The following is a 27,676-nucleotide window of genomic DNA, read 5'->3' on the forward strand; positions in this document are numbered from 1 at the left end:
CAGGGAAGCCCTCGGTTGACTGGTTATTGAAAAGCCAGAAATAGTGGAGGGAAGAGCAGGAGCCTGAGGGCACAGGAAGGCTGGAGAAAGGTCCCAGGATGCTGCTAGGAGAGCCCTGACTGTTAGAATAAAAAGAAAAATAGAAATAAAACCTGTTTTTATCATGAATCAGCTTTATGGGCAAGTCTAAATTAAGACTGGGTTCTTCTATTTCCATTTCCGAGGACAAACAAACATGTGTTAATACCTTTTTAAAAATAGAATGGAAATTCTACCGGGGCCCATCAGGGAACAGAAAAGAGAAGGGCCAGAACACACTGGCCATCTGATGTCAACAGTACGCTCACGCTCTTTTGAGTAAACCTGTGTGCTTTTATCACTTTACCCTACTCTCAAATTTGACTAGCTGAAAAGGCTTCATATGCAGTCTATACAACAGCTAATGATTTAACTTCCACTCTTCTGTGTTTGTTTTAGTGTCAGGTTTTTATTGTCAAGGTCATTCTGAAGATATGCAGCTTCTTAACTGTGCAAAGTTGGTAAATATCCTCTATTACCTCTTGTATCTTTTCTTTTCTTTTTTTTCCTTTCTATTCCCAGGTGCCTGCCTTCTCTATGAATCCTGCTCTAACAGGATGTCATGGTTTATTTTTTCCCTGCCCTTTGCCGAGTGGATGGCCTGGCATTTTAACCTTTTAGTACTCTCATCCTTTGTGGCGGGTTCCTGTTTTTCTGCTATCTTGGGAATTCCTGCTGTTTGACTGCAAGGTTTGCATATTCATAAACTCTGAACCTTTAACTCTTCAAGCAGACCAGCTGTAGTATGAGAGCTGTTTGTTATTCCTCAATATAGTTTTCTGTTTTCACTTGACAAGACCTACACCTGTGTTTGTATTTTCAGTCGTTTCTGTTGGGGAACAGTCTCCAGAGAACTAATGCAATCATAATGAAACCCAGGCAGCCTGCAAAGACGGCTCCCCAGGTCTGCCTGTGCACAGAGGGCAGGGGCCAAATGGAGAGAGGAGTGCACTCAGGGTCAGGCTTTGCCACTAGCTAGTTGTACGGCATCAGGGGAGTTACGTCACCTCACCAGCCCTGTTTCATTGTCTATACACTGGTGATCTGGACTAGATATGGCCACAGAGGCCACAAGAGCTCCAGGTATTCTGAAGAGTTGCGTCAGGTCCAGCAAAGTGAGAGGCAGGCAAGTTGGCAGGGCCCCCAGGATCAGGACCAGGTCTTTAGAGAAAGTATTTTGTGGCTCTAAAACCATGGGACTGTATCATCTCTCAGTCCTTTCCAACTTTAAATACTACTGAGTCTTTGAAAGGATGAGAGTCTTGTGCCTTCCTGCTTCCAGTCACGGGTGGAGAGGCTCTGCTGGGGCAAGATGGGATGTGGATCGGGATTCAGGCCAGGAGCTGGGGTGGTGAACTGGGCCCCCAGTGGGACTAGAAAGTGATGGAGTTTATGCCCTTGATCCATATGACAAGGTCTGAGACTGAAGATCCATATGACAGAGCGGTGGCTTGTATCCCTTTAGAGAGTACCAGTGCCACGCCACGTGGTAGGGGAAAGACAAAAGAAAATGCCAGGTTCTTTGACCTCGGACTTGTGCTTCCGGATGGGCAGGGAGGGAGGATTGGGCGCTCCCTCCCTGCCAAGCTAAATCCTGGCCAAGGTTCCTTCCTAGATCCCAGCTCCTCACTTTTTCCTTTCCAAAGAAGCCTTGCTTTCTTTTCACATTAGGTAGCAGTTAAAACAGAGAGGCAGTTCAGCAGGGAGCCAGCAGGTTATTGATGACTTGAACTATATATACGTCCGTGACTGAGCTGTGCTTCTCCTGGGGAGAGTCCCCGCCAAGCTAGAGGACATTATTATGACGTCCGACCTTGAGGGCCACTCAACAGTTCAGTCAGGCAGGATTAGCAGGTTCTTCATCCAATAATGAGAGCAGGACATGGATAACACAGTTTTGTTTTGTTTAAATTTATTTTTTTATTGAAGTATAGTTGATTTACAATGTTGTGTTAGTTTCAGGTGTACAGCAAAGTGATTCAGTTATACATACATATCTATCTATTTTTTTTTCAGATTCTTTTCCCTCACAGGTTATTACAAAATATTGAGTATAGTTCCCTGTGCTATACACTAGGTCCTTGTTGGTTCTATTTTATATATATAGTAGTGTGTATAGTTTTTAAAAGATGTACAAGAACAGATTTGTTTCTTGGAATGGCTTTATAAGAAAGTCTTTGCATTTCCTCTGCGTCAAGGGAAACAAGTTTAATTATTAATTGCAGTGTATCTAGATTATGGCCTTTTTATAGCATTAGAGAAAGAATGTCTGGCCTGAGAGGAATTTGATATGAACTAGAGAATGAAAACCTTCCTAGATTACAGTGGAAAGTAAAGCACAAAGTCCTATTTCCATCTGCAGATACTGAGGAAGTTTGGGAGGAGGCAAGGAGAGGCGGGAATTAGAAATTATGTGGCATTACTTGGGGTCCCTAACTGTTGTATAAACAATCATCTGCAATTTGATTTCCACGGGGGGTGGGACTTGGCCTGTTTTCTTGCAGTTGTCTCCTGCCCACCCTCAATTTCCCCAGCCTACTTCACTCACCATGCATTCTGTTTTCTCTCACCCCCTATGTATAAAACTTAGGGGTGTTGTGACCCTCTGTGACGTTTCCTACAGCCGGGTGTCTCTGTATACAGCCCTGAGAAGTGAAGTACACACATTGCTAATTCTTGCACCTGTGGAAACAGCTTGCCTTTGTCTACAAAACACAGGGCGATCGTACATTTAAGGAACGGATTTTCTTTTCTGTTTCTTATCTTGGACACATGTAAATTGTAGGTATTGGTTTTCTTTTATGAGATTTTTGCCGTCCTTGGGTTGGTCTGGACACTTGTTAAAGGTCGTCAGGCTTGAAGTAGACACTGAATTAGGGTATTATGGACCCGCCAACTGGATTTCCCTTTGAGGCAAAATCCATGAAAGGAAGTGTCAGCCCTTTCATGAGGCTTGATCAGGGGTAGGCAAACTATAGCCTGTGGACCAAATCCAGCCCACTGCCTGTTTTTGTACAGCCTGTGAATTAAGAATGGTTTTTACATTTTTAAGTGCGTGGGGAAAAAGTCAAAAGAAAAATAATTTTCTGTGCATGTGAAATTTATATAAAATTTCCCAATCACTGTTTGTAAATGGACTTTTATTGGTGCACAGCTACACTCCTTAACATACTGTCTATGGCTGCTTTCACTGTATGACAATAGGGTTGAGTAGTTCTAACAGGTACTGTGTTAACAGGCCCACAAAGTCTAAAATGTTTACCGATAAAGCTTGCTGACCCCCAGGCTTGAGTAATTAAAACCACCACCATAGTTGATGTCTTTTGAGTCTTACTGTGTGCCAGGCACTGTGCTCAGTGTCTTTCAGGCATTAGCGTATTTTAGCCTCATAATAACCCTTTTATTGCCATTTTACAGAGGAGGAAACACAGGGTCAGAGAGGTTGTGTAATTTCCCCCAAATCACACTTCTGGTCAGCGTCAGGGCTGGGTTTGCATGCACATCTTTCTGATTCCAGAGTATGGAGTATCATCCGCCAGAGAACGCCATCCCAGTCAGCTGGAGCAACACCTGTGAGCATCCTCGCTGGGTCTGAGGTGGAGGCCACAGATAAAAATTGTTCGAGATCAAATTTATTTTTATTTTTATTCGTTTAATTTATGTTTGAGACTTTATATTTGTCTCTCATGAGAGTGCACAAGTCCCTTAAGGTTGGTGACTGAATGTGGACCTCCACGCAGTGCCCAGCACATAGTAGAGGGACATTAAAAGCTGGTTGAATGAAGGAAGTGGGTGGGGAGGAGGGAGAGGGCAGGAGAAGAGGGGAAGAAGAGTCACAGGAGGAGGAAAGACATTATCAAGGAAGAGTCGGGATGCCTCCGGCACTGGCCCTCAGGCCATGGATGGCTCCGCCTGGCACCAAGGTGGCTCACCCGGTACGGATCTCACAGGACGCCCTGGGCTGGGCAGGCCTGACGGGACTGGTGTGCACACCCCTTTGCTGCGGCCTAACTACTCCCATTCTCCTGCCCCGATCCCCTCGCCTCTAGTGGCACCGTGGCTTCCTGGCATCCAGCCCAGACACACTGCCAACCGCTGAGGGAGAGAAGAGAGCTGGGCCCGTCGGTATTTAGAGCAAGTCCATTCAGAGGAGGACATGAAAGCGAGGCCTCCCGTTCTTACATTTAGAGAGGATGACTTTCATCAAAGGGAAAAACTTTGGAAAGGTGCCAAAAGGAATCCTCTCTCTTCTTATCTTTCCAAGAAGGCTGCTGACTCTTAAAGCGAGAAACTGGTTGATGAGGACTCATTTCCACTGGCTGCTGACCAGCAGAAGGTACCAGGGCTGTTTGTCACAAGAACGAGGGGCAAGGGAGCTGGAGCAGAGACCTCTTCCTTCCTGGGGCTGACCTGAGATTGGGAGTTAGTGTGAGAACTCACCCAGAGCAACAAAGTAGCGCCGCAGCCTCCTCCTCAACTGTGTCAAAGCCAGCTGGGAGACAGCAATGCTAAGTGGCCGAGGCCAAGGGAGGCCTGTCCTTCCGGATGATAAAAGTAGATAGATACATTGTTTCTGATTTTGCAGGATTCTGCCCACTCTCATTTCTTGATTTATTTTAGTTGCCATAAGAAAAGAATTTAATGGGGAGGAGTATATTATTAGTCTATTCATTCAAATAAATGTTTTTTGAATCCCTACACAAGCCAGCCTCTAGGAATACAAAAGGGGCTCATTAGTCATTCCTAAAGGAACTCAAATCTAATAGAGGTGATACTGCTAGTACCACTGCTCTACTAATACATGAACTGACTGCTGCGTGTCAGGCACTGGGGTAGGTTCTCTTCATAGACTAAACCATTTAATTCTCACAATAACCCAATGAACTAGGTTATTATCCCCATTATACGGAGGAGGAAATTGAGGCACAGAGAGGTTAAATTACTTGCTCAAAGTCATATTTGTTAGAGCCAGGACTCAAACCCACCCTGGCCCTAGGCCCATACTCTCCACCACTGTCCTGGTCATAGTTACCTGAGACTCGCTGTGCATTGAGCAAGGTGCTAAGACACTTACACGCTATACCATTTAATCATCACGACAGCCTTGTGAGGTGATAGTTCACAAATGAGCTTACAGAGGCAAGGAGCAGCCTGATCGCAGAGCCAATACAGATGTGTCTCCAGAGCCTGTGCCTTCATTACAGCTTCATGCTGACATTCGCAGCATGATTCTAATATAGGTGACCAGTGTGGCGTGTGCCGCATTCGCTGCTTAGGAAAATACTCTCTCCTGATTAAAGGTATGGGGGAGGCAGCCTCCTGCGGGTGATGCCAAGTTCCACCATCCTCAGATTATTCCCCCTGCCCAGGTGCCCAGCCTCCTCCGGTAGTACCACCCTTCGCGTTAGAGCACAGAGCTCTAGAAGCCCTCAGGAAACTCAGGCCTGTTAACGGGCGAAAGTCCCCCCTGCCTGCGTGGCACCTTGGTCACGTTAGCTCAGATGCGGAACCCAGCCGGGAGAAAGGCAGGAGAGCCGCAGTCCTGGGGATGGCAAAGGGCCGCAGTTGGCGCAACCACATTTCGGGAGGGGGCAGGCCTGGGCGATCCCTGGAACTCTGTCGCCGCAGTAAAAGGCTGACTCCTCCCCGCCCCCCCCCCCCCCCCCACCGGCGCTGCTGCCATCGCCACCACTTGAATCAGTTATTTTATAGAGTCGTCCTTTCTCCCGGTGAGAAATAAGGTTAGGAAAGGAAACCTCCGGGGTGGGGGGGGCGGAAGGAGATTTAAAATATAAGCTGAGGCGCGGACGCCTCTATGCAGAAGGCCTCTTGGGTAGGAGCCTGTTGCCATAGAAACCACCACGAGGTGGTGTGGGGACCGGTGAATGTTCTCCGGGCTCCGCCTGGCCTGGGAAGCCCGGGCTGTGGGAGACTGGCCCGTATCTGTGATTATTCCTTTAGAATAGAGTTCTAGAAGCGGAATTACTGGGTCAACAGACATGAACTTTTGTAAGGTTCTGTCTGAACTACATGTTGGTTAAAAAATAATCCCTTTTATGGGACAGAGAGGAAGGAACATGGGGAAGAGGAAGTCAGCGTCTAGTAAGGCATCATCAGCGGCGCACCCACATCAGCCACCCCCGGCTCCCGGCTCCAGGCGCCTGCGGGTCGGGGCTCTGCCGGCCCCGCCCAGCTCAGGTCTGGGCGCGGCCTCTGCGGCCTTGGCAGCGCAGTCACCGAGGGAAATTTGCTACCTAGGATCCCTGACTCTAAATCTCAACCTGGTAGTCAGAGCCCCTGCAGTGATTAGTTAAACAAGGTAAACCGCTGAGGCAAGCAGGAACTTGGCACTGACTTGAATTTAATTGTCCAAATGAAAAGTGTAATCACGAAACTGATGAAGGGAAAAACAACACTGGGTCCTGTTGTGCTCATCAGTGTGGGCATCGGTGTAACTAGGGATCCAGAGTTAGGACTGGGAGGTTATCTTCCAGGAATACTCACGGCAGTCAGCTTAAAATTAGCCAGGGCAGGGCTTCCCTGGTGGTGCAGTGGTTGAGAGTCCGCCTGCCGATGCAGGGGACACGGGTTCGTGCCCCGGTCCGGGAAGATCCCACATGCCGCGGAGTGGCTGGGCCCGTGAGCCATGGCCGCTGAGGCTGCGCGTCCGGAGCCTGTGCTCCGCAGTGGGAGAGGCCACAACAGTGAGAGGCCCGCGTACCGCAAAAAAAAAAAAAAAAAAGCCAGGCCAAAAGAAGGCAAAACTAAAGAGCACTTAGTTTGCTTGCTTTTACTTGTTATTTTTGTCATAGTCAGACCAAGACAAAGAATAAGGGAGAGGAAAGCATGCTGCTGGGGTGTCTGATGTATGTCGAATGGTAGAGCCTTGTGTTTTGCTTGCGTCTTCTGTGCATAGGACATCTTGAAGCTGAGAAGGGGCTTCGGGGGGCTAATAAGAAGGAACTCGGACCAGGAGAGGCCAGCAGCACAGCTGTGGGTTCAAGCTGCCAATCAGACTCGCAAGACACAAAGAGGCTTTAATTTAAGAATATGGTTAGTAAGCACTGGCAAAGGAGGCAAAGCAGGAGATACAGCACCTTCATCTCATCGGGAGGCCCAGAAGCTTCTTTGCCCCTCACCCACTTGGGGTATGTACCAGGGATGAGAGCCAGGGTGTGTAGCACTCACCTTGACACACACAAGTCATAGTCCCTTTATCCCACTAACCTTTTATGCCATCCTAGTTTTGCAGCCACCTCACAGCTCCACTAATGCACACCAGAAACAAGGCAGATAGACCATTCTCCATTTATCTCAACTCTATTTTTGAGAGAACAGTGCTGTGGGAAAGCCAGGTCATTTTCAGGTGGGCCGTTGTCAGCCCAGGCCTCATGTTAGCCTTTTACCCACAGTAGGCGTTATGGGTTGAATTACGTCCCTCAAAAAGATATGTTAAAGTCCCAAACCCCAGTACCTATGAATGTGACCTTTTTTGGAAATAGGGTCTTTGCAGATATAATCAAGATGAGGTCACACTCTATAAGGGTGGGCCGTAATCCAATATGACAGGCGTCCTTATAAGAAGAAAAAACAGAGATACAGGGACGGGAGCTCCATGTGAAGACATAGATATGTACAGGGAGAAGATAGCCATGTAACAGCAAAAGTAGATTGGAGTGATGTGCCTGCAAGCCAAGGAGTGCCTGGGGCCATCAGATACTGAAAGAGACAGGAAGGATCCTCACCTAGAGTCTTTGGAGGGAACTTAACCCTGCTGATACCTTGATTTTTATACTTCTAGCCTCCAGAAGTGTGAGAAAATAAATTTCTGCTGTTATAAGTCATGCCAGTCTGTGGTATTTTGTTACAGCAGGCCTAGGAAACAAATACAGTAGGTAAAAATAGAAAATTCAGTTGCCCTAAATAAATGTTAAATCCCCTGGCTTCAGTAAATGACATTTTTTTAAATAATACATAGCCACGATTGCCCAATCACAGATCCTGAGTTTTATGAGATCTTAGGGAAAAGGTGAGTTTCTTAAAGACTGGAGGTGGGCAAATATACTTTTTATTTACAAAGATCAAACCCACAAATTGTAAGCTAAGGAGCTCTATCAAGTGTAATTTTATAGGGGAGTGTTAATGGGATGGTTTACAAGCATGTAGAAAAGAAAGCATCCTATGTTCCATATGAACAAAGTATACCAGACCAATTTGGGGTTCCTTTTTTTTAAAATTAATTAATTTTTTATATTTACTTTTGGCTGTGTTGGGTCTTCGTTTCTGTGTGAGGGCTTTCTCCAGTTGCGGAGAGCAGGAGCCACTCTTCATCGCGGTGCGCGGGCCTCTCACTGTCGCGGTCTCTCCCGTTGCGAAGCGCAGGCTCCAGACACGCAGGCTCAGTAGTTGTGGCTCACGGGCCTAGTTGCTCCGCGGCATGTGGGATCCTCCCAGACCAGGGCTTGAACCTGTGTCCCCTGCATTGGCAGGCAGATTCTCAACCACTGCGCCACTAGGGAAGCCCCTAGGCATGAATTTTAATTATCTGTTCAATATGATTCAACATGACAAAAGTGCCAAGAAAGGTAAAATGAACTCAGAGGTCATAATAAAAGGATACGGCCTAGATCAAGGAAAATGATGAGTCTCCCTCTCTTCTGTGCTGGGCAGACCCTGCCTTGATTATGTCATCAATATTAAGCAGCACCCCCTAGAAATGCACAGGCATCTGGAGGGGATGCTAAGATACTGGGCAGGGAATCAGGGTGCTTGATCTGGGTCACCATTACTGCAAACACTCTGCCTGTCTGGGAAGGCCTGTCCTGACACCTGAGGCCCAGTCAACTTGCCTGTGGCTTGGACGCAGAAAACTCTGTCCCCAGGAGTGATTTTGAGAGGTTCTGCTCATGTCTTATTTATTTTTGCGTCATCGGTGCCTAGTATACCACCTGGTACATAATTATTTGTGAAATATATAACATTAAATGGTAATCCCCACCCCCTCCCCCAAATTGCATGGTAATCCCAAGACCAGTTCTCGTGTGAGTTCCTGGGCTGTAACTGGGTGAGCTGACTCTATTTCTATCCGCAGGATCCCTTTAGGTTAAGGCCAACTTGGACCATGTCTCTTCTTAAGGACATTTTAAAAGGGAAGATCCATTCTGCTTCATCACCATTATTTTCAAACAGTCCTGTTTGGTCTAGGACCTCCCCATGGCCACTAAAGAATGGCCCCTAACCCCCAATGTTGGGGGAGGGTCTCTGCAGCCTCTACCAATAGAGAGGAAGGAGCCTCTTGGGGTCCAAGCCAAACCACTCTCTCAAACTGGTTGCAAAGAGTCTGGACTGGCTGGAAGAGCCTGGTTCTGAGGGGTCCCACGTGGGATGCTGACCTGTGAAATCCATCCTAACAATATCTCTTCTCCACTCACTCAAGCCTGAACTGAAGGCAGGAAATAAGTTTTCCTTACTATCTTCTTTCAGAAGACCATTTGGCAACAATTTTCATAAAAGCTTTTGCAAGCAAAGATTAAAAAAAAAAGAAAAAACTAAATGATAATTGCATTGGGCAGACTTTATAGGCTCCTGATTTCAGGCTGCCTCCTCCTAGTTGACTGTATTTCTCTCTCACTGAAACACATCACCTCTCTAATCAGCTGGCTTTGTTCCACTGCGGAATTGCCTGATAACTGTCTCAGCTTTTGCCCATCCTTCAGGGGCATTGTGCACACTGAAAGCGGAACTATGCCAGTCACAAAGTCTGAACTCTAATTCACCTCTACTGCTTAATGGCTACTCCACTCTGGGCTGGTCCTGTAAACTTTCTGAACTTCAATTTCCACTAAAACGATAATAAGTCTGCTCTTGTTACCAAGTCCAAGCTTGTTCTGCTGGCCGCATGACAGGCCAGTAAATAGAGACGAGTTGTTGAGGCAAGAAATAGTGACTTTGTTTGGAAAGACAGCAGACCAAGAAGATGGTGGACTACTGTGCCAAAGAACCATCTTCCCCGAGTTAGAATTCAGTCTTCTTTTATACTAAAAGGGGACGGGGTGTGCTTGGTTGCAGCAAACCTCCTGATGCCGGAATCCTTTGTTCTTGCAGCTGTCCACGTAGATCAGTCACAATGTTCCTATAAACCTCCAACAAGATATTATGCTCTGTTCTGCAACTTTTTGTCTCTATATGAAAAGTGTTATACCTTTAGAGGTCAGAGCCTTGAGAATACACTATCCAGCATACTTCAGGCTATAGGCAACATTCTTAACTGGTAGCAAAATCAATAGAATACAGAGGTTAAAGTAAAAGAAAAAAGAGCTAATGTGGAGTCAGATTTGTTCTTCCCTGTTACACTCGGTCTCTGGGTTTGCTTTGCTTTATATTATGAAGGTGCTTTCTAAATTCTAAACCAACAATCAGATACGAAGAATTGCCTTTCCCTAATGGTCTCTGATCCAACTATTTTCTAATTCTGAGATGAGTGTTTACCTTTACATCATATTATGTCATTCATCCATTTGTATCAATAGAAGGACGTCCATCATTCTGCATCTACTTATTGGGCACCTATTATGTGACAGGCACTGCATAGGGGCTGGGGAGTTAGAGGTAAAAGATGGAGCTGTCAGTAATTTTCAGCAAAGAATGCTATGGAGCACATGGGGTTGATACCCAGTCCAGACGGGGGTGGGAGGGTCTGGGATTGGAGGAGTCGCAGAGAATCCTCCCTAGAGTGCGGGTGTCTTTGCTGAGTTCTGGAGGATTTGAAGGAGTTAACCAGGTGAAGGAGTCAGGAGAGGATGAGCATTCCTCTCAGAACAAGTGGCATGTGAACCTAGAGAATAGTGTTTCTCAAAGGGGGTGCTATCAGCAATTTGAGGGGACAAAGGTACTTGTATGAGACCCTCCCATGCATTGGAGGATGGCAGGCATCCCTGCCCTCAGGAACGAAATGTCACAGTACCTCCCCACCCTCCCATCCCCAAACACACAATCAATATGACAGTCAAAAATGCTCCTTCCCATTTACAAATGCATACCTCACCACTCCATCAGGGAGACTGGTGCGCTTCCCTGGTTGAGAACCACTGCTAAAAAATGAACAGTGGCATGACTTAGGAACCAGAGGATGATTGGGGAAGAAAAAAATGAGGAAAGCAGAGGCCAGATCATAAGTGGCCTTACATGCCATCCTAAGGAGTTTACTTTCTAGGGGAAACGTCCTTGATTAGGGATAGATAGATGGTATATTAAAGGGCTTTGGATTGAACCTGGCACATAATACATGGTCAATAAATTTCAGAGCTCTATATCTCTCAGGATCCTGCCAAACCCACTTCAGTTAGCACCTGTCCTGTTCTTATGCATATGCAGTGTCTGTACACTTCCCGAGTGTACCTCTCAGTCAAACTGGCTGATGACGGTTAGCTCTCTAATGTCCATTTAACTGAAGGGAAACCCTGGGGAGGGGCAAGACGGCTCCAAGAAGTCAGTAAGGTGTGCAGCAGACTCAATCCCAAGGGTCTTGGGCTCTTCTCTGCTCTTATGGCCTCGCACTCTGGCTGCATAAGGTCCCAATACAAGCAGACTACAACACAGAAAGCAACTGAGCCCTTCTATACCAACAGCCATGGCCATCAATCAAGGCATCTACCACTCGCAGTTGCAACTGCCTGATTACTAATCCATCTCCCACACTAGACTATGACCTTCCTGAGGGCTGAGAAACCAGTCTATTCTCTGTATCCTCAGTGCCTACTCAGTGCCTGGCACATGCTGGACGTTCAGTAAGTGTTCATTGGAATGAATGACTGAGAGAGTAAGTGAACCTTCTCTGACTACAAGCCCAGCAACAAGACCAAGGATTTCTCTCACTGTTCTACCATCTTGTGCGAACAGAGACTCAGTCCAGTTGTATGCCCCAGAGTTTGGGTTGAGTGGAAGAAGAGAGATCAGGGGAGAGGAACGTCACAGGGGAGGATCCACTTTTGAAGAATTTGGCTACTGGATTCATCGTGGTCAGTAAATTTCATCAGAAAACACACATGAGAAGAAGAGGAGGCTCCTGTCTTGGCAAGTCAGGGACCACTGTGATGGCCTGTCTTGGGAAGAGGACATTGTAACATGCAGTGGGGTTTACCTGCCTGTAGTTTCCAAAGTTGGTTCTAATTAAATTGTAACTTTCTAGGACAGAACACATGTCCACACAAACACAATGGCAGCATTATTAATAATAGCCAAAAAGTGGAAACAACCCAAATGTCCATCAACTGACAGATGGATAAACAAAATGTGCTATATCTATACAATGGAATATTTCTCAATCAAATAAAGGAATGAAGAACTGACACATGCTACAATGTGGATGCACCTTGAAAATGTCACACTAAGTGGAATAGGCCAGATGCCTAGGACCACGTATTCTATGATCCCATTCATGTTACAGGCCAGAATAGGGAAATCTATAGAGATAGAAAGTAGGTTAGTGGTTGTTTAGGACTGTGGGGTATGGGAAGGTAGGGAGTGACAGCTAAAAGGTACAGCTTTTTTTTTTTTTAATTGAAGTATAGTTGATTAACAATGTTGTGTTAGTTTCTGGTGTACAGCAAAGTGATTCAATTATATTCTTTTTCAGTTTTTTTCCATTGTATTTATTACAAGATAATGAATATAGTTCCTGTACTATACAGTAGGACCTTGTTGTTTACGTATTTTATATATGGAAGTTTGTATCTGCTAATCTCAAACTCCTAATTTATCCCTCCCCCTGCCTTTTCCCTTTGATAACCATAAGTTTGTTTTCTATGTTTGTGAGTCTCTTTCTGTTTTGTAAATAAGTTCATTTGTATCATTTTTTTTAGATTCCACATAAAAGTGGTATCATATGATATTTGTCTTTCTCACTTCACTTAATACGATAATCTCTAGGTCCATCCATGTTGCTGCAAATGGCATTATTTCATTCTTTTTTATGGCTGAGTAATATTCCATTATATATATATGTACCACATCTTCTTTATCCATTCCTCTGTCGATGGACATTTAGGTTGCTTCTATGTCTTGGCTATTGTGAATAGTGCTGAAATGAACATTGGGGTGCACGTATCTTTTCGAATTAGAGTTTTCTCCAGATATATGCTCAGGAGAGGGATTCCTGGATCATATGGTAGCTCTATTTTTAGTTTTTTAAGGAACCTCCATACTGTTCTCCATAGTGACTTACACCAATTTACATTCCCACCAGCAGTGTAGGAGGGTTCCTTTTTCTCTGCTCCGTCTCCAGCATTTATTATTTGTGACTTTTTAATGATGGAAATTGTACACTTTAAGTGGATGAATTGTACAGCATGTGACTTAAACAAACTTCTACAGCAGGGTGTTAACCTGGGCTTTTGAGAACTATGTACCACCCAGAATAGCGTGCCAGAATTGGCACGTCTGCATTTTCCCGAGTTTGTCAAGTTGACTGAATTCTCTGTGACCCCCCCTCCCCTCTGCAGAGCCGAGTGCCCCTTCACAGGGCTCACTGCAATGCCTGACTACATGGAAAGAACGTGATGAATATTAATGTCATCAAATTTGCAAATTCGGTCTTAATTATTTAAAGAAAATGATTCGTGTCTACTTTTAAGCTAGTAACTAACCAAGGAATAGAATGCAATAGGTTTCCCTACCTCCATTGCTGTAGAAAAGGGAATGACTATGACTTCCATTCTGATATGTAAGATTTTTTAATTCTAAGGTTTTAGTTGTAATATTCTTTCTGGTCATTTTTATGTTATTCAAAGCTTTTCAAAATCAGTTGAATGACCTTATAGGGGTTATGTCAATATGTCAAGTTTGACAAGGTTCTCAACCTTTAAACTGAAAACTTTTGCATCATCAGAAAAACAAAAGGTTCTGTTCACCCCCTGAATCAAGTAAATGTTGATTTATATGATTTTTCTGTAAATGACTAGAACCACAAAAAGCAGAGAAATGTCATTTGCATTATCTGACTTTGAGGAACTGTGTTTTATAGACCCTTTTCTGGGTAAATATCAAGAGTAGTAGAGGCTTGTTGAACTGGGCTGTTTTGCATTTTTAAAATTTGCATTGGTGTTTCAAGCTGCTTTAAAAGTCTAAGGAAATAGCTCTTTTTTTTTCTTACTAAAGAAAAGTGAGTGTGTGCTCACACTCACCCAAAACACTCCTCTAAATTTGAAATTTTCGTACTGAGGTCCCGTGTGCCTAGTTTTCTTTCTGGGATCTGGGATCCCACTGCATCCCCTTTTGCTTACTTAACAGCACACCCTCTTTACGATTTGTAACCCAGCGCCTGTCGCGGCTGCGTGGCGCGGGAGATGTGCACGGGCAGCCCGCCCCCTGGTAACCGTGCAGCCACATGCTGGTGATGGACCCCAGCGGCCCAGCACCAGAACGTGGAAACAGCTGACTGCTGACTCAGAGGGGAAAGCAAGCCACCCACGAATCTCATTGCAGCTAGCTGCTGCATCCCTATCCCATAATCCCTTGCTTGGTCTGCTGCAGTCTTTTCAACAGACGCTGAGTGAGAAAAAGATGTCCTGTAAGATAAAGATTGATTGGTTTGAATACCGAAAGGGGTCTCCTACTTGTTAATGACCCAGAAACATTCCTGCCGACTTTCCTGATCCTCCTCTTATTTCCTCCATTTTTCTCTTCCTCTCTTCTGTTCATGAGCTGGCACATCACTCCATAGAGCAGAAGATATGCTGGGCTTCTGATGATGGCTGCACTGCATGGTAGGGAATTTTAACCAGTCTCTTTGCATGGTGTTTCCAAACTTGAGATGTTAGCAGAAATGTGCATTGATCTTGTGGATTGTCGCGGGCTGCAGCGCCAGGCCGGGGAGGATTGAATTCTTTGCCTCGTTAATTAGTCTGTCTGCAGAAATGGGTAGGTCCTAAATGTTCGGATTGCTTAGTCTTACGCCAGGTGAATAACTAATTTCTTCTGCTGTCTCTGTCCTGGCTCCCCGAGACCCCCACCCCTTCTCTCTCATGGTGATGCTGTATGCTCTGTAACTATAAGATAGAGGGAGACCCCCACTCTGCTTAAACAAAAGCATCAAATTAACAAGAATAGGGAGAAAGTCATGCAGGATTTTTCTTATCACTTTTCTAATGTGATCTGACTAGATCTTTATTTTTACTTGTCTTTATTTTAATGTGTATGTCGGCCTATTTTAAATATAAGATTTGTTTTCCCCGTGCATCTCTCTGCTGGGTACAAAGATGGGGATGAAGTGTTTAATTTGCAGGATTCCTTCCTTGGTACCCCAGGGTGGAGGAGGCTGTGATTCGACCCTTCCCCCACTGTGTCCTCTGTTAGAGAACCCTGGGGTTGAGTGCCACAGTTCCCAGTTACCATTGGAAACCCATTCATTCATAATGCATGCCTCGACCCTCTGAATTCTGAATGCCATTGATAATCGGAAAATATGCAGGAGATCATTTGGGGTCTTTTCTGACATTTTTTCCCCTGCCTTTGAAATAGGCTCAAATCTGGGTGGAGTTCAATGGTAGCATTACACAGAAGGGAGATAAAAAAGAAAAAAAAAAACTTGGGTTGGACCTTAGGTTTGCTTCCTGAAACAGTGGGTCTCATTTTGTATCATCTTTGCAGAAACAATGATGCCCCACCCTGTCGTTATTCCTTATTTGGTGGGGGCGGGGGGCGGGATAGGAGAGCAAGTAGGAAGGCTATTTATTTTAAACTAAAAATTGAATGTTAATCAGTAGATTTCTGAACATCAAGGTAAAATGATATTTCTGTCTTAAACGATGGTTTCAGTGTCACAGCTTTAAGGAACAGATCTCAATTCAGAATGAGGCATTTTAAAAATTATTAGTTCGGTTCTTTGGCTTAGATCATTTTACAGTAGTTTTATTCCTCGTGAATAAATTGTTAGAGGTTTTTTGTTCTTGCTTTTATTTTAATTAGAATACGTAAGGAGAGCCATTTGTTTGCCCAGTTGCTTGAATTGATCTCTTAGGTATTAGGATTCACTCCTGCCTACTGTGAACCTATTTTCTGGTGTCTTTCAGTATTTTCGGGCAGATGCTTCAGCAGCATCTTTCCCAAGCCACTGTAGTGTTAAATAATGCACGCCCCACCCGAGCGAGCACACAATGAGAAGTTTCCTGTGTGCTGTGGTACGAGAAAGCAGCTTTCTGTTGCAGAGATGAGAACAGTGGCCTTTCCTAAACCTCTAAGTATTTCTTTCCAATTTTCTCCTAGAAAGACACAAGGGAAGGGATTGGCGTCGGAAAGGTTAAAACACGGCTGAAGTAAAAATGTTCTCTGATAGAATGTGCTGTTTCAAGAAATAGGAATGTAGCGTATATATAACCCACACATTTTTAAAATGGAGAATAAAATCTATACATATTTTCACCATAGTTAATATTATAATCCTGAGATGACTTAATTGTTTTATTTATATGATAACGAAAGCTGAGTGGATTTTGTTGCTTGTGAAATGAAGTAAAAAATACTCATTCTTTGTCTTACTCAGAAATAAAAATGTCCTTCACTTGGATACCATTAGACGTTAATTTCTCCAAACTCATGACTTTCTTTTATCTATCCTTAAGTAGAAAAATAATCCTAAATATGTGGCAATTTTAAAAAATTTAACTGAGCTTAATTTTTGACTCCCATGTGCCTTTTTTCATTATCTCTCAGATAAAACTAAGATTTTAACCAAACATTTGTGTGTATTATTGATATGTATAGAAGAGAAGTACTTTCAAACTTTAAAAAAAACTGCTACCAAATTATTTACTGTCAGGTTTTTTTCTTTTAAAAAAAGTGACTGAATTACTTCTAATTGTGGCAAAATTCTCATTTGCACACACCTGTAATTGCTTTTTTAAAAAAAAATCTCTGATGCCATCTGTGCCCCTTCATTACTTATGTAAGAATTTTAGTGTAGATTTTATAGAATATGCTCTATAATGAGCTTGGCTCTTAGGGTTCTTTGAATATTATTATTATGCATATTGTTTGCATTTAACTGATCAGGTTTCCTTCTAGAATTTGAAGATTTAGATTAGACCAAATACTGAAGAAAAAGAAGCCCAATATAATTATTCAAATAGCATCATTGGAGGAGCCATTCATTCCTGCCTTTTGCATGTTAGTCTGTCAACCTTTTCCTAATTTGCCCTCTTCCGCCTTCATATTCTCAGTAGCTTCCATTCCTCTGTTAAGTGCTTTTTATTATTATTCTTGAAAACTTAATAGTTTAAGTAAACATTTATTTTAATAAACAACAGATTTAAATAATATGCTTCCATCCACCAGGGCAAAAAGAGGGGGTTGCTGTTTTTGTAGGACTGTGTCTTTTGAAGTTCTGATGTGAAATGCATTTCTCTTCCCCCTTCTTACTAACCTCACCCAACACCCAGAGCTTAGGGCCCTGGCTGCCCTCTGCCTTTCCCAGAATATTCAGCCTCTTTGTGTAGTCCCCAAGGAAAGCAAGGGAAGAGACTTGGCAAGGTGATGAATGTGGGGAGAGGAGACCCCACTCACCCTGACTGCCCCAGGGCACTGTAAAGTGAAGGTCAATTAGCCTGACCACTTAACACTTCATCACACAGGGCCAGCCTTCTGGAACTTAGAAAACCCAAAGTAGATCTTTCTTTTTTTTTTAATTTTATTTTTATCTTTGGCTACGCTGGGTCTTCATTGCTGCTCGTGGCTTTCTCTAGTTGCAGAGAGCGGGGGCCACTCTTCGTTGTGGTGCGCGGGCTTCTCATTGCGGTGGCTTCTCTTGTTGTGGAGCACGGGCTCTAGGTGCACGGGCTTCAGTAGTTGTGGCACGTGGGCTCAGTAGTTGTGGCTCACGGGCTCTAGAGCGCAGGCTCAGTAGTTGTGGCTCACGGGCTTAGTTGCTCCGTGGCATGTGGGAATCTTCGCAGACCAGGGCTCGAACCCATGTCCCCTGCATTGGCAGGTGGATTCTTAACAACTGCCCCACCAGGAAAGTCCTGAAAACCCAAAGCAAATCTTAAGAACTGACTACAAAAGGTGAGGACTTTTATGAAGAAGGTAATTATAAACAGTTATCTCTACTAAGGAAAGAGGTAGGGGAAACAGGCATAAATATTATAAAGACAAGTTGGGGCATGGCGTAAAAATCAACTTGCATATGGTAAATCCCAGCAATCTAGGGAAGCTGTCATACATCTGACCCTGGAGAGAAGGAGAGCCCTTGGAGAGCTTGGGCACATCCTTCCCTGGAGACAGAAGTTAAAGTGGACGGCCTCCTCAGGTCCCCTTCTTCACCCCCCCACACACTCACACACCTACTGTCAAGAAAGATATTGCATCTGGCTTTTCTAATTTACAAAATGGCCCATTTGGGATAGAGGCTTGACTTAACTGCAAATAGGTCACCCTGTTTTAATTTCACTGAAGATCGTCCTCTTTTCTTTCCTCTGGTTGAGTCCTCAGTAACGCTGCCGATCCCATTGAAGGTGAATAATAGTATGCTCATAAAGTTGAAAAATTCAAAATACTTTGTTTTTAAAATTGTGTTTTAATCTGTGCCTTGAGCTCGAGGTACCACCTGCTCTGGCAGGGAAAAGGTAGCATACTGGGAGTTATAGATAATCCTAGTGGTTGAAGATCTACTTTCTATAAATGTAAAAGAAGATTTTTAACTTCTTGGGAAACTGATTTTAGCATGGCCGCACCACTGTCGTTGACCCAACCACAATAAAAAAGGTAAATATATTCATAAATAAATTCAGCTAAGTGGCAACAAAGAGAAGCCATAATCCAGGAATGCCATAAAATTAAACAATAGAAATGGAATCTAGTGCCTTTAAGATGATTTATAATCAAATATGCTCCTTCTTGCCCACAAATCACATGTTAAAATTTGATTTTCCTAAGGATTCTTGACCTGTTTCCCAAACATGTTTTCTAGCCCGGCCAGACAAGCTTTCACAAACTCCCTCTCCTTCTCCAGAAGATGCTTCAGTCTGTCTTTTCTCTTCCATCCTCTTTTCCTCCTCTTCCTCACTTTAGTGTCAGAAATAAAGGGTTTGGAAAGTTTTCTGATCTCAGTGGTGTAATTTGGAATGGGAAATACGGTTTCAACTTTGGAATGTGGACGCGGGCATTTTTCTGTCATTTCATCTCCTCCTATCAAATTCTTCTTTTCCATTTGGTTGTAATTTCCACCAAGTTGTAGATTTGAGAAAGCGAGCCGGGCAAAATACCAAGAGATGACGTGAGGAAAAAAAATGCTGGGACAGGGTTTTTCTATGCCCAAGGATTTTGTTTTGTGATGGTTGCATTGTTTTTACCCACACAAGCTGTGTTTAGTTGGCAAATCTCCACTAATAAAGAACTTATATGTCAACCTCCTTAGACTTTTTTATTTCCAGGCATATGTGTCTTCAATAGTTCTCAATTTCTTTTCCTGCATTTGTGAGTGTGTTGAAATACATCACTAAATATTTACCCTCTGGATCACGGATTATGTTGCTAAGCATTAGACTATCGCTTAGGAAGGCAGGTAATGTCTGACGTCAAGTGAAAATGTTCACATGAGATCAGCAAGTGCTGCTCTTTTCTGCTACTGGGACCGATTCTGTTCCCATGTTATACCTCATTTGTTCAGTCCATTTGAAAAAAAAAATGTGTCTACTATGTACCAGGCATAGTTCTAGGTGCTGAGACTTCTGCAGAGCAATCAGATAAAAATCCCTGCCCTCATGAATTTTACATCCTGGTGGGCGGAGGGGAGACAATATGCAAAATAAATACGTTGCACACTGAATTGGAGAGAGACCAGTGCTATGGAGAGAAACAGAGCAGTGATGGGGGTGGTAGCAAGTGCTAGGAGATAGGGGCAAGTTTCAGTTAGAAACAGAATGGTCAGATGAGAATGGTCAGGTGATGTTAAGCAAAGAGCTGGAGAGGAGAGTGAACCCCTCTGTAAGCAGCATTGTTGGTTTTCCGCCGACAAGGAACCTCAGCTGGTCTCCCCACACAAGAGCTCTCATAGCTGGTTCATGTCAATATTACACTCATGTTGGCTATTTGTGTAGTTTTAAAATGGCTCTTCCTGCCTTCGCTTCTGTATCATTTCCTTTCTATTGGCCTTTTGTCAACGTGTCTGGTACTAGTTCCTGCATCCGAAAGCATTTTGGCTCCTTCAGAGACAAAGTCCGGCCAGGTGTGTTTTCATGTGTTTCTCTCTAGGAATTAGTTTTGCAGATCTCCAGAAGAGCAGTTCTATATTCTGATCTCTATTATCATACACTTACTTCTGCTGGTTATGTGAATAAGAAGGGTCTTTGACAGCTCAGAAACCAAGATGGGGAAAGGAGAACGGCCGGGAGTATAGACAAATACTTACAGCTTTTCTAATCAAAGGAGACCAGAAACTGTGGTGCGCCCAAACACTTTGATGAAAAGCTGTTGGATATTTCGTGTACATTCCTTGTGGCATATTCCGTTGGATAGAAGGCTTCCCACAGTGCTTCTGAGCATGCCCCGTGCCTCTATTTTCCCTTCAGGAGTAGTCAAACTCCTTTCTACTGTGGGTGTCCAGTTATATTCAGGGAACCATCCTTATCCTGGCAAAATCTTGGTTTGGGGCTCTTTGGGGGTTGGAAACATTTTGTGTTGATTCTGGGAGTCCTGAAATCCAGATGTCTTCAACAGGTCACTTGTGAAAGGTTGTAATATTGTCATAATTTTAAATTACTGCTAATGAGTAAATTTAATTTACCATATAAATTAACAATACTAACAAAGACTAACTCTCACCCACTACAATAATTATCATGAAATTAGAGTGAAAATTAGAATGAAATGTCTTTTATTTCCACTTTGGAGAATAAAAATGTCAGCTCAGGAAATTTCATTTAGTCAACATATATCATTTGATTAAAACAAATGTTTTTTCCTTGCCAAAAATCCAAAATTCAAGGTTAAAAAAAAAAGTAAAATCCAATATGATGTTTTCTCCCTGCTTGTTTCAATACTCCACATGACTGATTATTTTGAAGGGTTAAAGGAACATTTTCAAAAGCTATTCAAAATAAAATTCTTTTTAACTGATTTTAACTGAAAAGTTTAATATGATTTTTTTAAAAAAAATATGGAATGCTTCACAAATTGATGTGTCATCCTTGCTCAGGGACCAAACCAATCTTCTGTATCGTTCCAATGCTGCTGAAGTGAGCACTCTACAATTTTTATGTCACACACACACACACACACACACACACACACACACACACACACGCCAAGAAAGTGTTAAACTTGCTTAAGATTAGGTAACATCAGCTTATCAGATAAGGCAGAAATCTTGAAATCCGAGCCTTCTGATTCACTGATTTTACTGGATGACCTTGGGCAAGTCATTTAAACCCTCAGCTTAGGTTTCCTTATCTTAAAGCCAGACAAATCCATTCCTTCCCTATGCTGATGTCTTAGGGATGCAGTTAAAGAAAAGCAGACAATGTGCCAACATTTTGAGCTCCTGAGAGAAGAGCTGCATTTAATCCAATCAATGGGTATCATCCTCTACTCTGGTTCTTTAGGAAGACAGTCTATGAGAGTGTAGCAGATAATGCTGGCTAATTAGGTATGTCACACCTACGCTGTTTAACTAATGCATGGAGTTCCGATTGAACGTGACACTCTTGTACAGCAGGTGCTTTTGCAAGCTTGATCTGTTTATTAATCGTGCTCTTTAGAGAACTTACCTAGAAGGCACAGAGTTGGAAAAAGGGGTGTGTCATGTTTGTAACTATACTCCAATATGTGTAAATAGCAGAGTTTTCTGGAGAAAAGTTGACATGCTTTTTTAGAAGTTGGTGATTTGGTGGGGGAGAAAGAAGACCATCATTTATATTTGGAAAAGAGTGTTTTGTTTAGAAAATGTGGAATTGTTGTTTCTGTAAACACAGGTCCCAGGCCAAGTTAAAATATTATATGTAAACCAAGCTTCCGTAGCACAGCTTTCTGAAAACCCAAGGTCAAGGATTGTGCTTGTTTAAGGGGTGAAAAGGTCATGGGTTTTGCATTCTGGCAAACTTCCTAACTGAGCCTTGGTTTTAAAAAATCTATAGAATGGGAATAATACTACTTCCTGCCTAGGGTCATATTGAACCTTAACTACTGTTTTTTTTTTTTGGAAAGAGCATTTCCATTGGGAATTAAGAGGCTGTGGACACCTTAGAAAATATTTAGAAAATTAGGTAGTGAGTTTTAGCTCAGCTTTGGTTCACCCCTTTGGGATACAAGCCAGAAATTCTTTAAGGTGATAAATGGAGCTATGTTTTATGTTGTAGTTTTTCCCTCCCTTATTCTTTCATAAGCCCTCTGCTTTCTCTGTTACCCTCTTCCAATTCTCATTTTCTGGCCTGACCTTTCACATTTTGAAACCTCCTCTGAATTAAATCACTCACCAGGCCCTCAGACACCCACACGCGAATACCAACAGACATTTCTTAAAATAATAGAGACTACCTCTAGCTTTTGTCCCCATTCCATGGCAAACACATTTTAGTTCTGAAGAAAATACTCTGAACCCCATACAAAGTTTTTAATGAAAAATTCTAATTATTTCATTCCTGGATACTAACGGTATGTAGGGAAGGAAACACTTTTCTTCTATACACTTAAGTTCTGTAACTGAAGCCTGTGAATTAAACTGGCAGAAGACAGATATCAGGAGAAAAAGGTATACACATTTTATTGATATTTCATTTTTCCAAAATAAAATATATATTTTATTAAACTTCATTGATTTACTATTTTAAATTTTACATGCATAGGGACTTCACGGAAAAGAAGAGGCCATTAGACCCAAGACCACAGATTATGGAGAATTGACTAGACAAAGGAAAAGGGAGTTTGGACTCCAAGGGGCAGTAAATTGTGGGAAGGGGGCCAGGATATGTATGGTAGATAAGGGTGGTTTAGTAAGGTTTGTTATGCATAGTCCTCTCTGGTGATTAAGAGTCTTCTTCTCTTCCTGGTATGGGAGAGTGGGGCACCTTTACAAATGGGAAATGTGTGTCCTGCTTTTAGGCAGATAGCAGAGGGAGAGGGCTCTTCTTCATCTGCTGCTTCTCAATCACCTTCAGCTCAAAATAATCCTTATATCAAAGTGGCTTATTTGGGGGTGGCATATTTTGACCCCCTTCAAGTATAATAGTTGGGAAAACACATTCTATCCTAGTAAGACTATTCTATTTAATATAGACTATAATACGACTATATATATATATATTCAGATATAGTCATGGCTGGAGGCATGAACAGGCAGGGCTATGTAAGTATTTATCCCTTCAGCTGCCCCCACTTTGAAACCCAGCAAGCTACCTCTCCTTTGTTTCTTGCAGTAATTTAATTTTTAATACAATTTTTAAAGGTTACTTTCCATTTAGTTATTTCAAAATATTGGCTCTATTCCCCATGTTGTACAACACATCCTTGAGCCTGTCTCACCCCCAGTAGTTTGTACCTCTTATTCCCTCACCTCTATCACCCTCCTGCCCCAACTGGTAACCACTAGTTTGTTCTCTATATCTGTGAGTCTCCCAGCAAGCTACCTCTCTGTACAACATACCTTCTAATTTATTTTCTTTGCATGCTGAACCTGTGATTACTTTATTGATCTACAAATAGGCCCCTCACTGTACACCCTCTATAGCGATGAGGATTGGTTATAGCCATGTCAGGGTCACAACATGGAATTCTACCTGTATTCATAATACAATGCCTCTAGCGAATAAACCAATGATTGATTTGCATTTGCAGATTATTATATGTTTTTCCGTTTTGGTTTTTCTGTCTGACAGCGGCAGCGTGCAGGGTCAAAGACAGCCGGCCCCCCATGTCAGTGGTCTAGGATGGCAAGTGAAGCCACCAACATCCCAAGTCCTGTGGTGCGCCAGATTGACAAGCAGTTTCTGATTTGCAGTATATGCCTGGAAAGGTACAAGAATCCCAAGGTTCTCCCCTGTCTGCACACTTTCTGCGAGAGGTAAGCCTCCTCTGTGCTCAGAGAAGGGGGTTTCACAGACTGACCTCCTACAACCTGCCAAGGGGTTCTTTCCAGAATTCTACAGTTACCTATGGGAGACAATAAATCTTTTGTCCTTCTGATAGACATCTAGAAACGCATCATGAGTTGCCAAGAATGTACTTTATTTCAAAGAACTATTATAAGCGGGAGAAAGCAATCCAATAGCTACTGATTTATTTCCACAGGAGATGGAACATTAAATATTTTAAGATTCAAAAAATTAAAAAATTTTCCCATTGTTCTTTGTGAAACAGTTTTTGCCAACCATAGATCCCTCATGGTGGATCTTTGGTGATGACCAATTAAAAAGCTATCATTTTCAGGACTTTCCTGGCTGTCCATTGGTTAAGACTTGGTCTTCCAATGCAGGGGGTGCCGGTTCGATCCCTGGTTGGGGAGCTAAGATCCCACATGCCTTGTGGCCAAAAAACCAAACATAAAACAGAAGCAATATTGTAACAAATTCAACAAAGACTTTAAAAAATGGTCCACATCAAAAAAATCTTAGAAAAAAACCCTATCATTTTCTCCCATATAACAAATCAGGTAAAATACCTACATATATGAGGGCTTAGTTGAAAAGAGGGGGCTTTCTTCCACAGGTATTTCAGAAGACACACACTAATGGCATATTTGAACATTATGATGTTTCGGATAAAGAAAAAAAACTATATACATTAAATGATTATAAATTACCTGAATATACAGTTTGCTACATATGAAAACACACTTCTTTTTTTTTTTGTAAACTAAAATTATTTTTATTATTATTTTTTTAAATTTATTTATTTTTGAAAACACTTCTTTTTAAAAAATTTCTTGAATAGTTTTTTACATTAATCAGTTTTCAAAACATATTTTTACCTTCTCGTTCAACTTACCCCATCAGCAATTAAGCATTAAAAAATGTTATTGGGGGCTTCCCTGGTGGCGCAGTGGTTGAGAGTCCGCCTGCTAATGCAGGGGACACGGGTTCGTGCCCCGGTCCGGGAAGATCCCACATGCCGCGGAGCGGCTGGGCCCGTGAGCCATGGCCGCTGAGCCTGCGCGTCCGGAGCCTGTGCTCTGCAACGGGAGAGGCCACAAGAGTGAGAGGCCCGCGTACTGCAAAAAAAAAAAAAAATGTTGCTGGTAATTAGTTTATCTGTGGTCTAATTTTAGTATTTCCCTAGTAAGTTTACATATTTTTCTTAAAGACAAATATGTTAATTATGTTTTATAGCAGTTTATTAAGTACATTTTCATTTATTAATTAATACATAGTTAAAACTTTTTACCTCCTATCGTAGAACAGGAAATTGGTATTTCCGATGACTTCAAATCAATGGTAATTATATTTACCAACCAGTTTAAGGTACATTTGTTATCTCATTGAACGTTCTTTGAGTTGATTTACCTTGGAAGGTCTCAACTGCAACAGAATAACTACATGTTTGGTGGTGATGGATGGATGGAGAAGGTGGATTTGTTACTGGTGGTTGTGGTGTTTTGTTTGTTTTGCTTTCTTTGTTTTGGGTTGTTGTGGGGCTGTGTGTGTGTGTGCGTGTGTGTACAGTGTTTTGTTTGTTTTAAGTGGTGGTATATAGGGCACTGATACTTTGTACTTTATTCATAATTTTATACCTTGGCTTAAGTACTTTAAAATTCATATTCCAAAATGGCGAAATGGAGAGTGATTTTTTTCCCCCTCACTCAATGGATGTAGCTAAAGCATGACCACCAGCTTTAACTGTCCATGGGTCCCTGGGCTCACGTGGTAAGGGCATTACTTGAGAGGAAGCAGTCGACATAGCTGGGCACTCTTTATACATGACGCTGAGAGCTAAGCTTGAGCTTAGCAGGGCGGCCCCATTTCCCAGTGTTCAGTGTCTCGTCAGGCTGTTTTTGGCTCCCGTTTCCTTGCTGTTGCAGGTGAGAAGCAGCCCTTCCGGGATGCCTGGGGTTGGCCTCCTGCCCTCTCAATTAGGTCTAGCCCACGCCACTTCCACTCCCCATCCAGTAGCTACTGCTGGAGATTTTCCGGATCCCACCATGGCCAGTCCCTAGGGAATGCTATGTGTTGAAATTGTTTTAGCATCGTGCACATTGAACTGATTTCCTTTGGAAGGTGCTGGCAACTTTCCCTAAGATGGGAAAATTTGGTTTATGTGGAGACAAAACTTCACAGCTTGTCATGGAGAGAGACCCAGGACCCCTTACCTCCATCTCCTGCTGGGCACAAACACCGGCTGCTCAGTGGACAGCCGCTCTCTTACTCTCATTTGTTCTAAAATGCCATCAGTGGGGCTTGGAGGACACAGACACAGTCCCTGGCCTTATGAAGCTTCCAGCCAAGTGCAGGAGCCAGTTATTAAACACCTACTCACTCAGATTAATGAGATTAAACCAGTGACAAGGGCCATATACCAGAAGTACACAGGCAACCACGTAATAGGGGAATTTGCTCTAATCGGGGAAGGCTTCCCTGCAGAAGTGATGAATAGGCAGAAATCCCAAGGAGGAGGAAAAATTAATTTAGCAAAGGGGAGTGAGCAGAAGAAAAGAATTTTAGGTATGTGCAAAGGTGTAGAGTGAAAGGGAATATAACACTTTGGAAGAACTTAGATAGGCCCAAATATGCAGCAGATGAGGGGAAAAGACAGAAAATAAATAGGTCCAGATCATATAGGTGGGTAATCCGTATTACCACACATGGATCCTTGTCTTCATTCTAAGAACAGTGGAAGCCATGGAAGGGTTTCATCTTAGATGTGAGGGGGAGGAGATTTAAGTGGTCGGCTTTGCATTTGGAAAAGGTCACTCTGGTTGCAGTATGGAGAAGGGTGAGGGGGCTACAAGGTGGATGGCATTATACCAGGGGCAGGGCGACTGCAGACATCTAAGCAAGGGTGTCTTCATACAGATGAAGAGACCTGGGGAGGCTGGAACCATACTGAGGAATTTCCAGGCTTTGGTGATGGGTTGCATGTGGACAGTGAAGACCAGTATGGGAATTAATGTTTTTAGAACGACTCATACTTCTGGTTTGCTTAGATGAAGGGATGGAGGTACAGTTCACTGATGGGTGGACACAGCGTGCGGGAATATCGTGGGTTTGGTTTTGAACATGTTGAGTTTTAGGACCTGTGAGACCTCTAAGAGGAGATGTCAAGAGAGCAGTTGGTGTACAGTTATGGGGCTCAGAGGAGGCATCCGTGGGAAGAAACATAAATATGAGAGTGTTATGCTTATCGTGCATTATAATATAATACCCCAGGGAAAGAAGAGGGCTTACGATAAGCCTTGATTAACTCCAAACTATATTGACTCAGTAGAAAAGAGAGCAGGCAGAAGGAGAACGAGGTGAGTGTGGTATCAGAAACCAAGGAAAGATAAAGTTTCATAAAAAGGAGGGGTGGGGAGGCAGTGCTCAAGCTTGACGAATGACAGAATCAAAAAATGTGTATTAGATTTAGATGTTGCTAGTGAGTGACCTTAGCAAAAGCTGTTTCCTCTCTGGTATTGATTCAGTGC

At 43.0% G+C, this 27,676-nt stretch overlaps 1 protein-coding gene and 1 pseudogene across 3 annotated transcripts in view; one reads left to right on the forward strand and one right to left on the reverse strand.

Annotated features, from left to right (window-relative positions):
• TRIM2 (tripartite motif containing 2) overlaps positions 1-27,676 on the forward strand; it is a 102,078-nt gene that overhangs the window by 21,815 nt on the left and 52,587 nt on the right. For 2 of the 3 annotated variants that reach the window (XM_027117223.1, XM_027117221.1), the window contains exon 2: positions 23,937-24,121. The exons of the other annotated variant lie outside the window; for it this stretch is intronic. In XM_027117223.1, the coding sequence (XP_026973024.1) occupies positions 23,988-24,121 (134 nt within the window). In that variant the 5' untranslated portion in view covers positions 23,937-23,987. The remainder of the gene's footprint in view (positions 1-23,936; positions 24,122-27,676) is intronic. 3 annotated transcript variants of the gene reach the window in all.
• On the reverse strand, positions 21,218-21,313 carry LOC113626144 (uncharacterized; annotated as a pseudogene).

This window comes from Aethalodelphis obliquidens, unplaced genomic scaffold (assembly GCF_003676395.1).
Source record: "Aethalodelphis obliquidens isolate GAN/ISIS:26980383/991018 unplaced genomic scaffold, ASM367639v1 scaffold17, whole genome shotgun sequence".
NCBI classification, from domain to species: domain Eukaryota; kingdom Metazoa; phylum Chordata; class Mammalia; order Artiodactyla; family Delphinidae; genus Aethalodelphis; species Aethalodelphis obliquidens.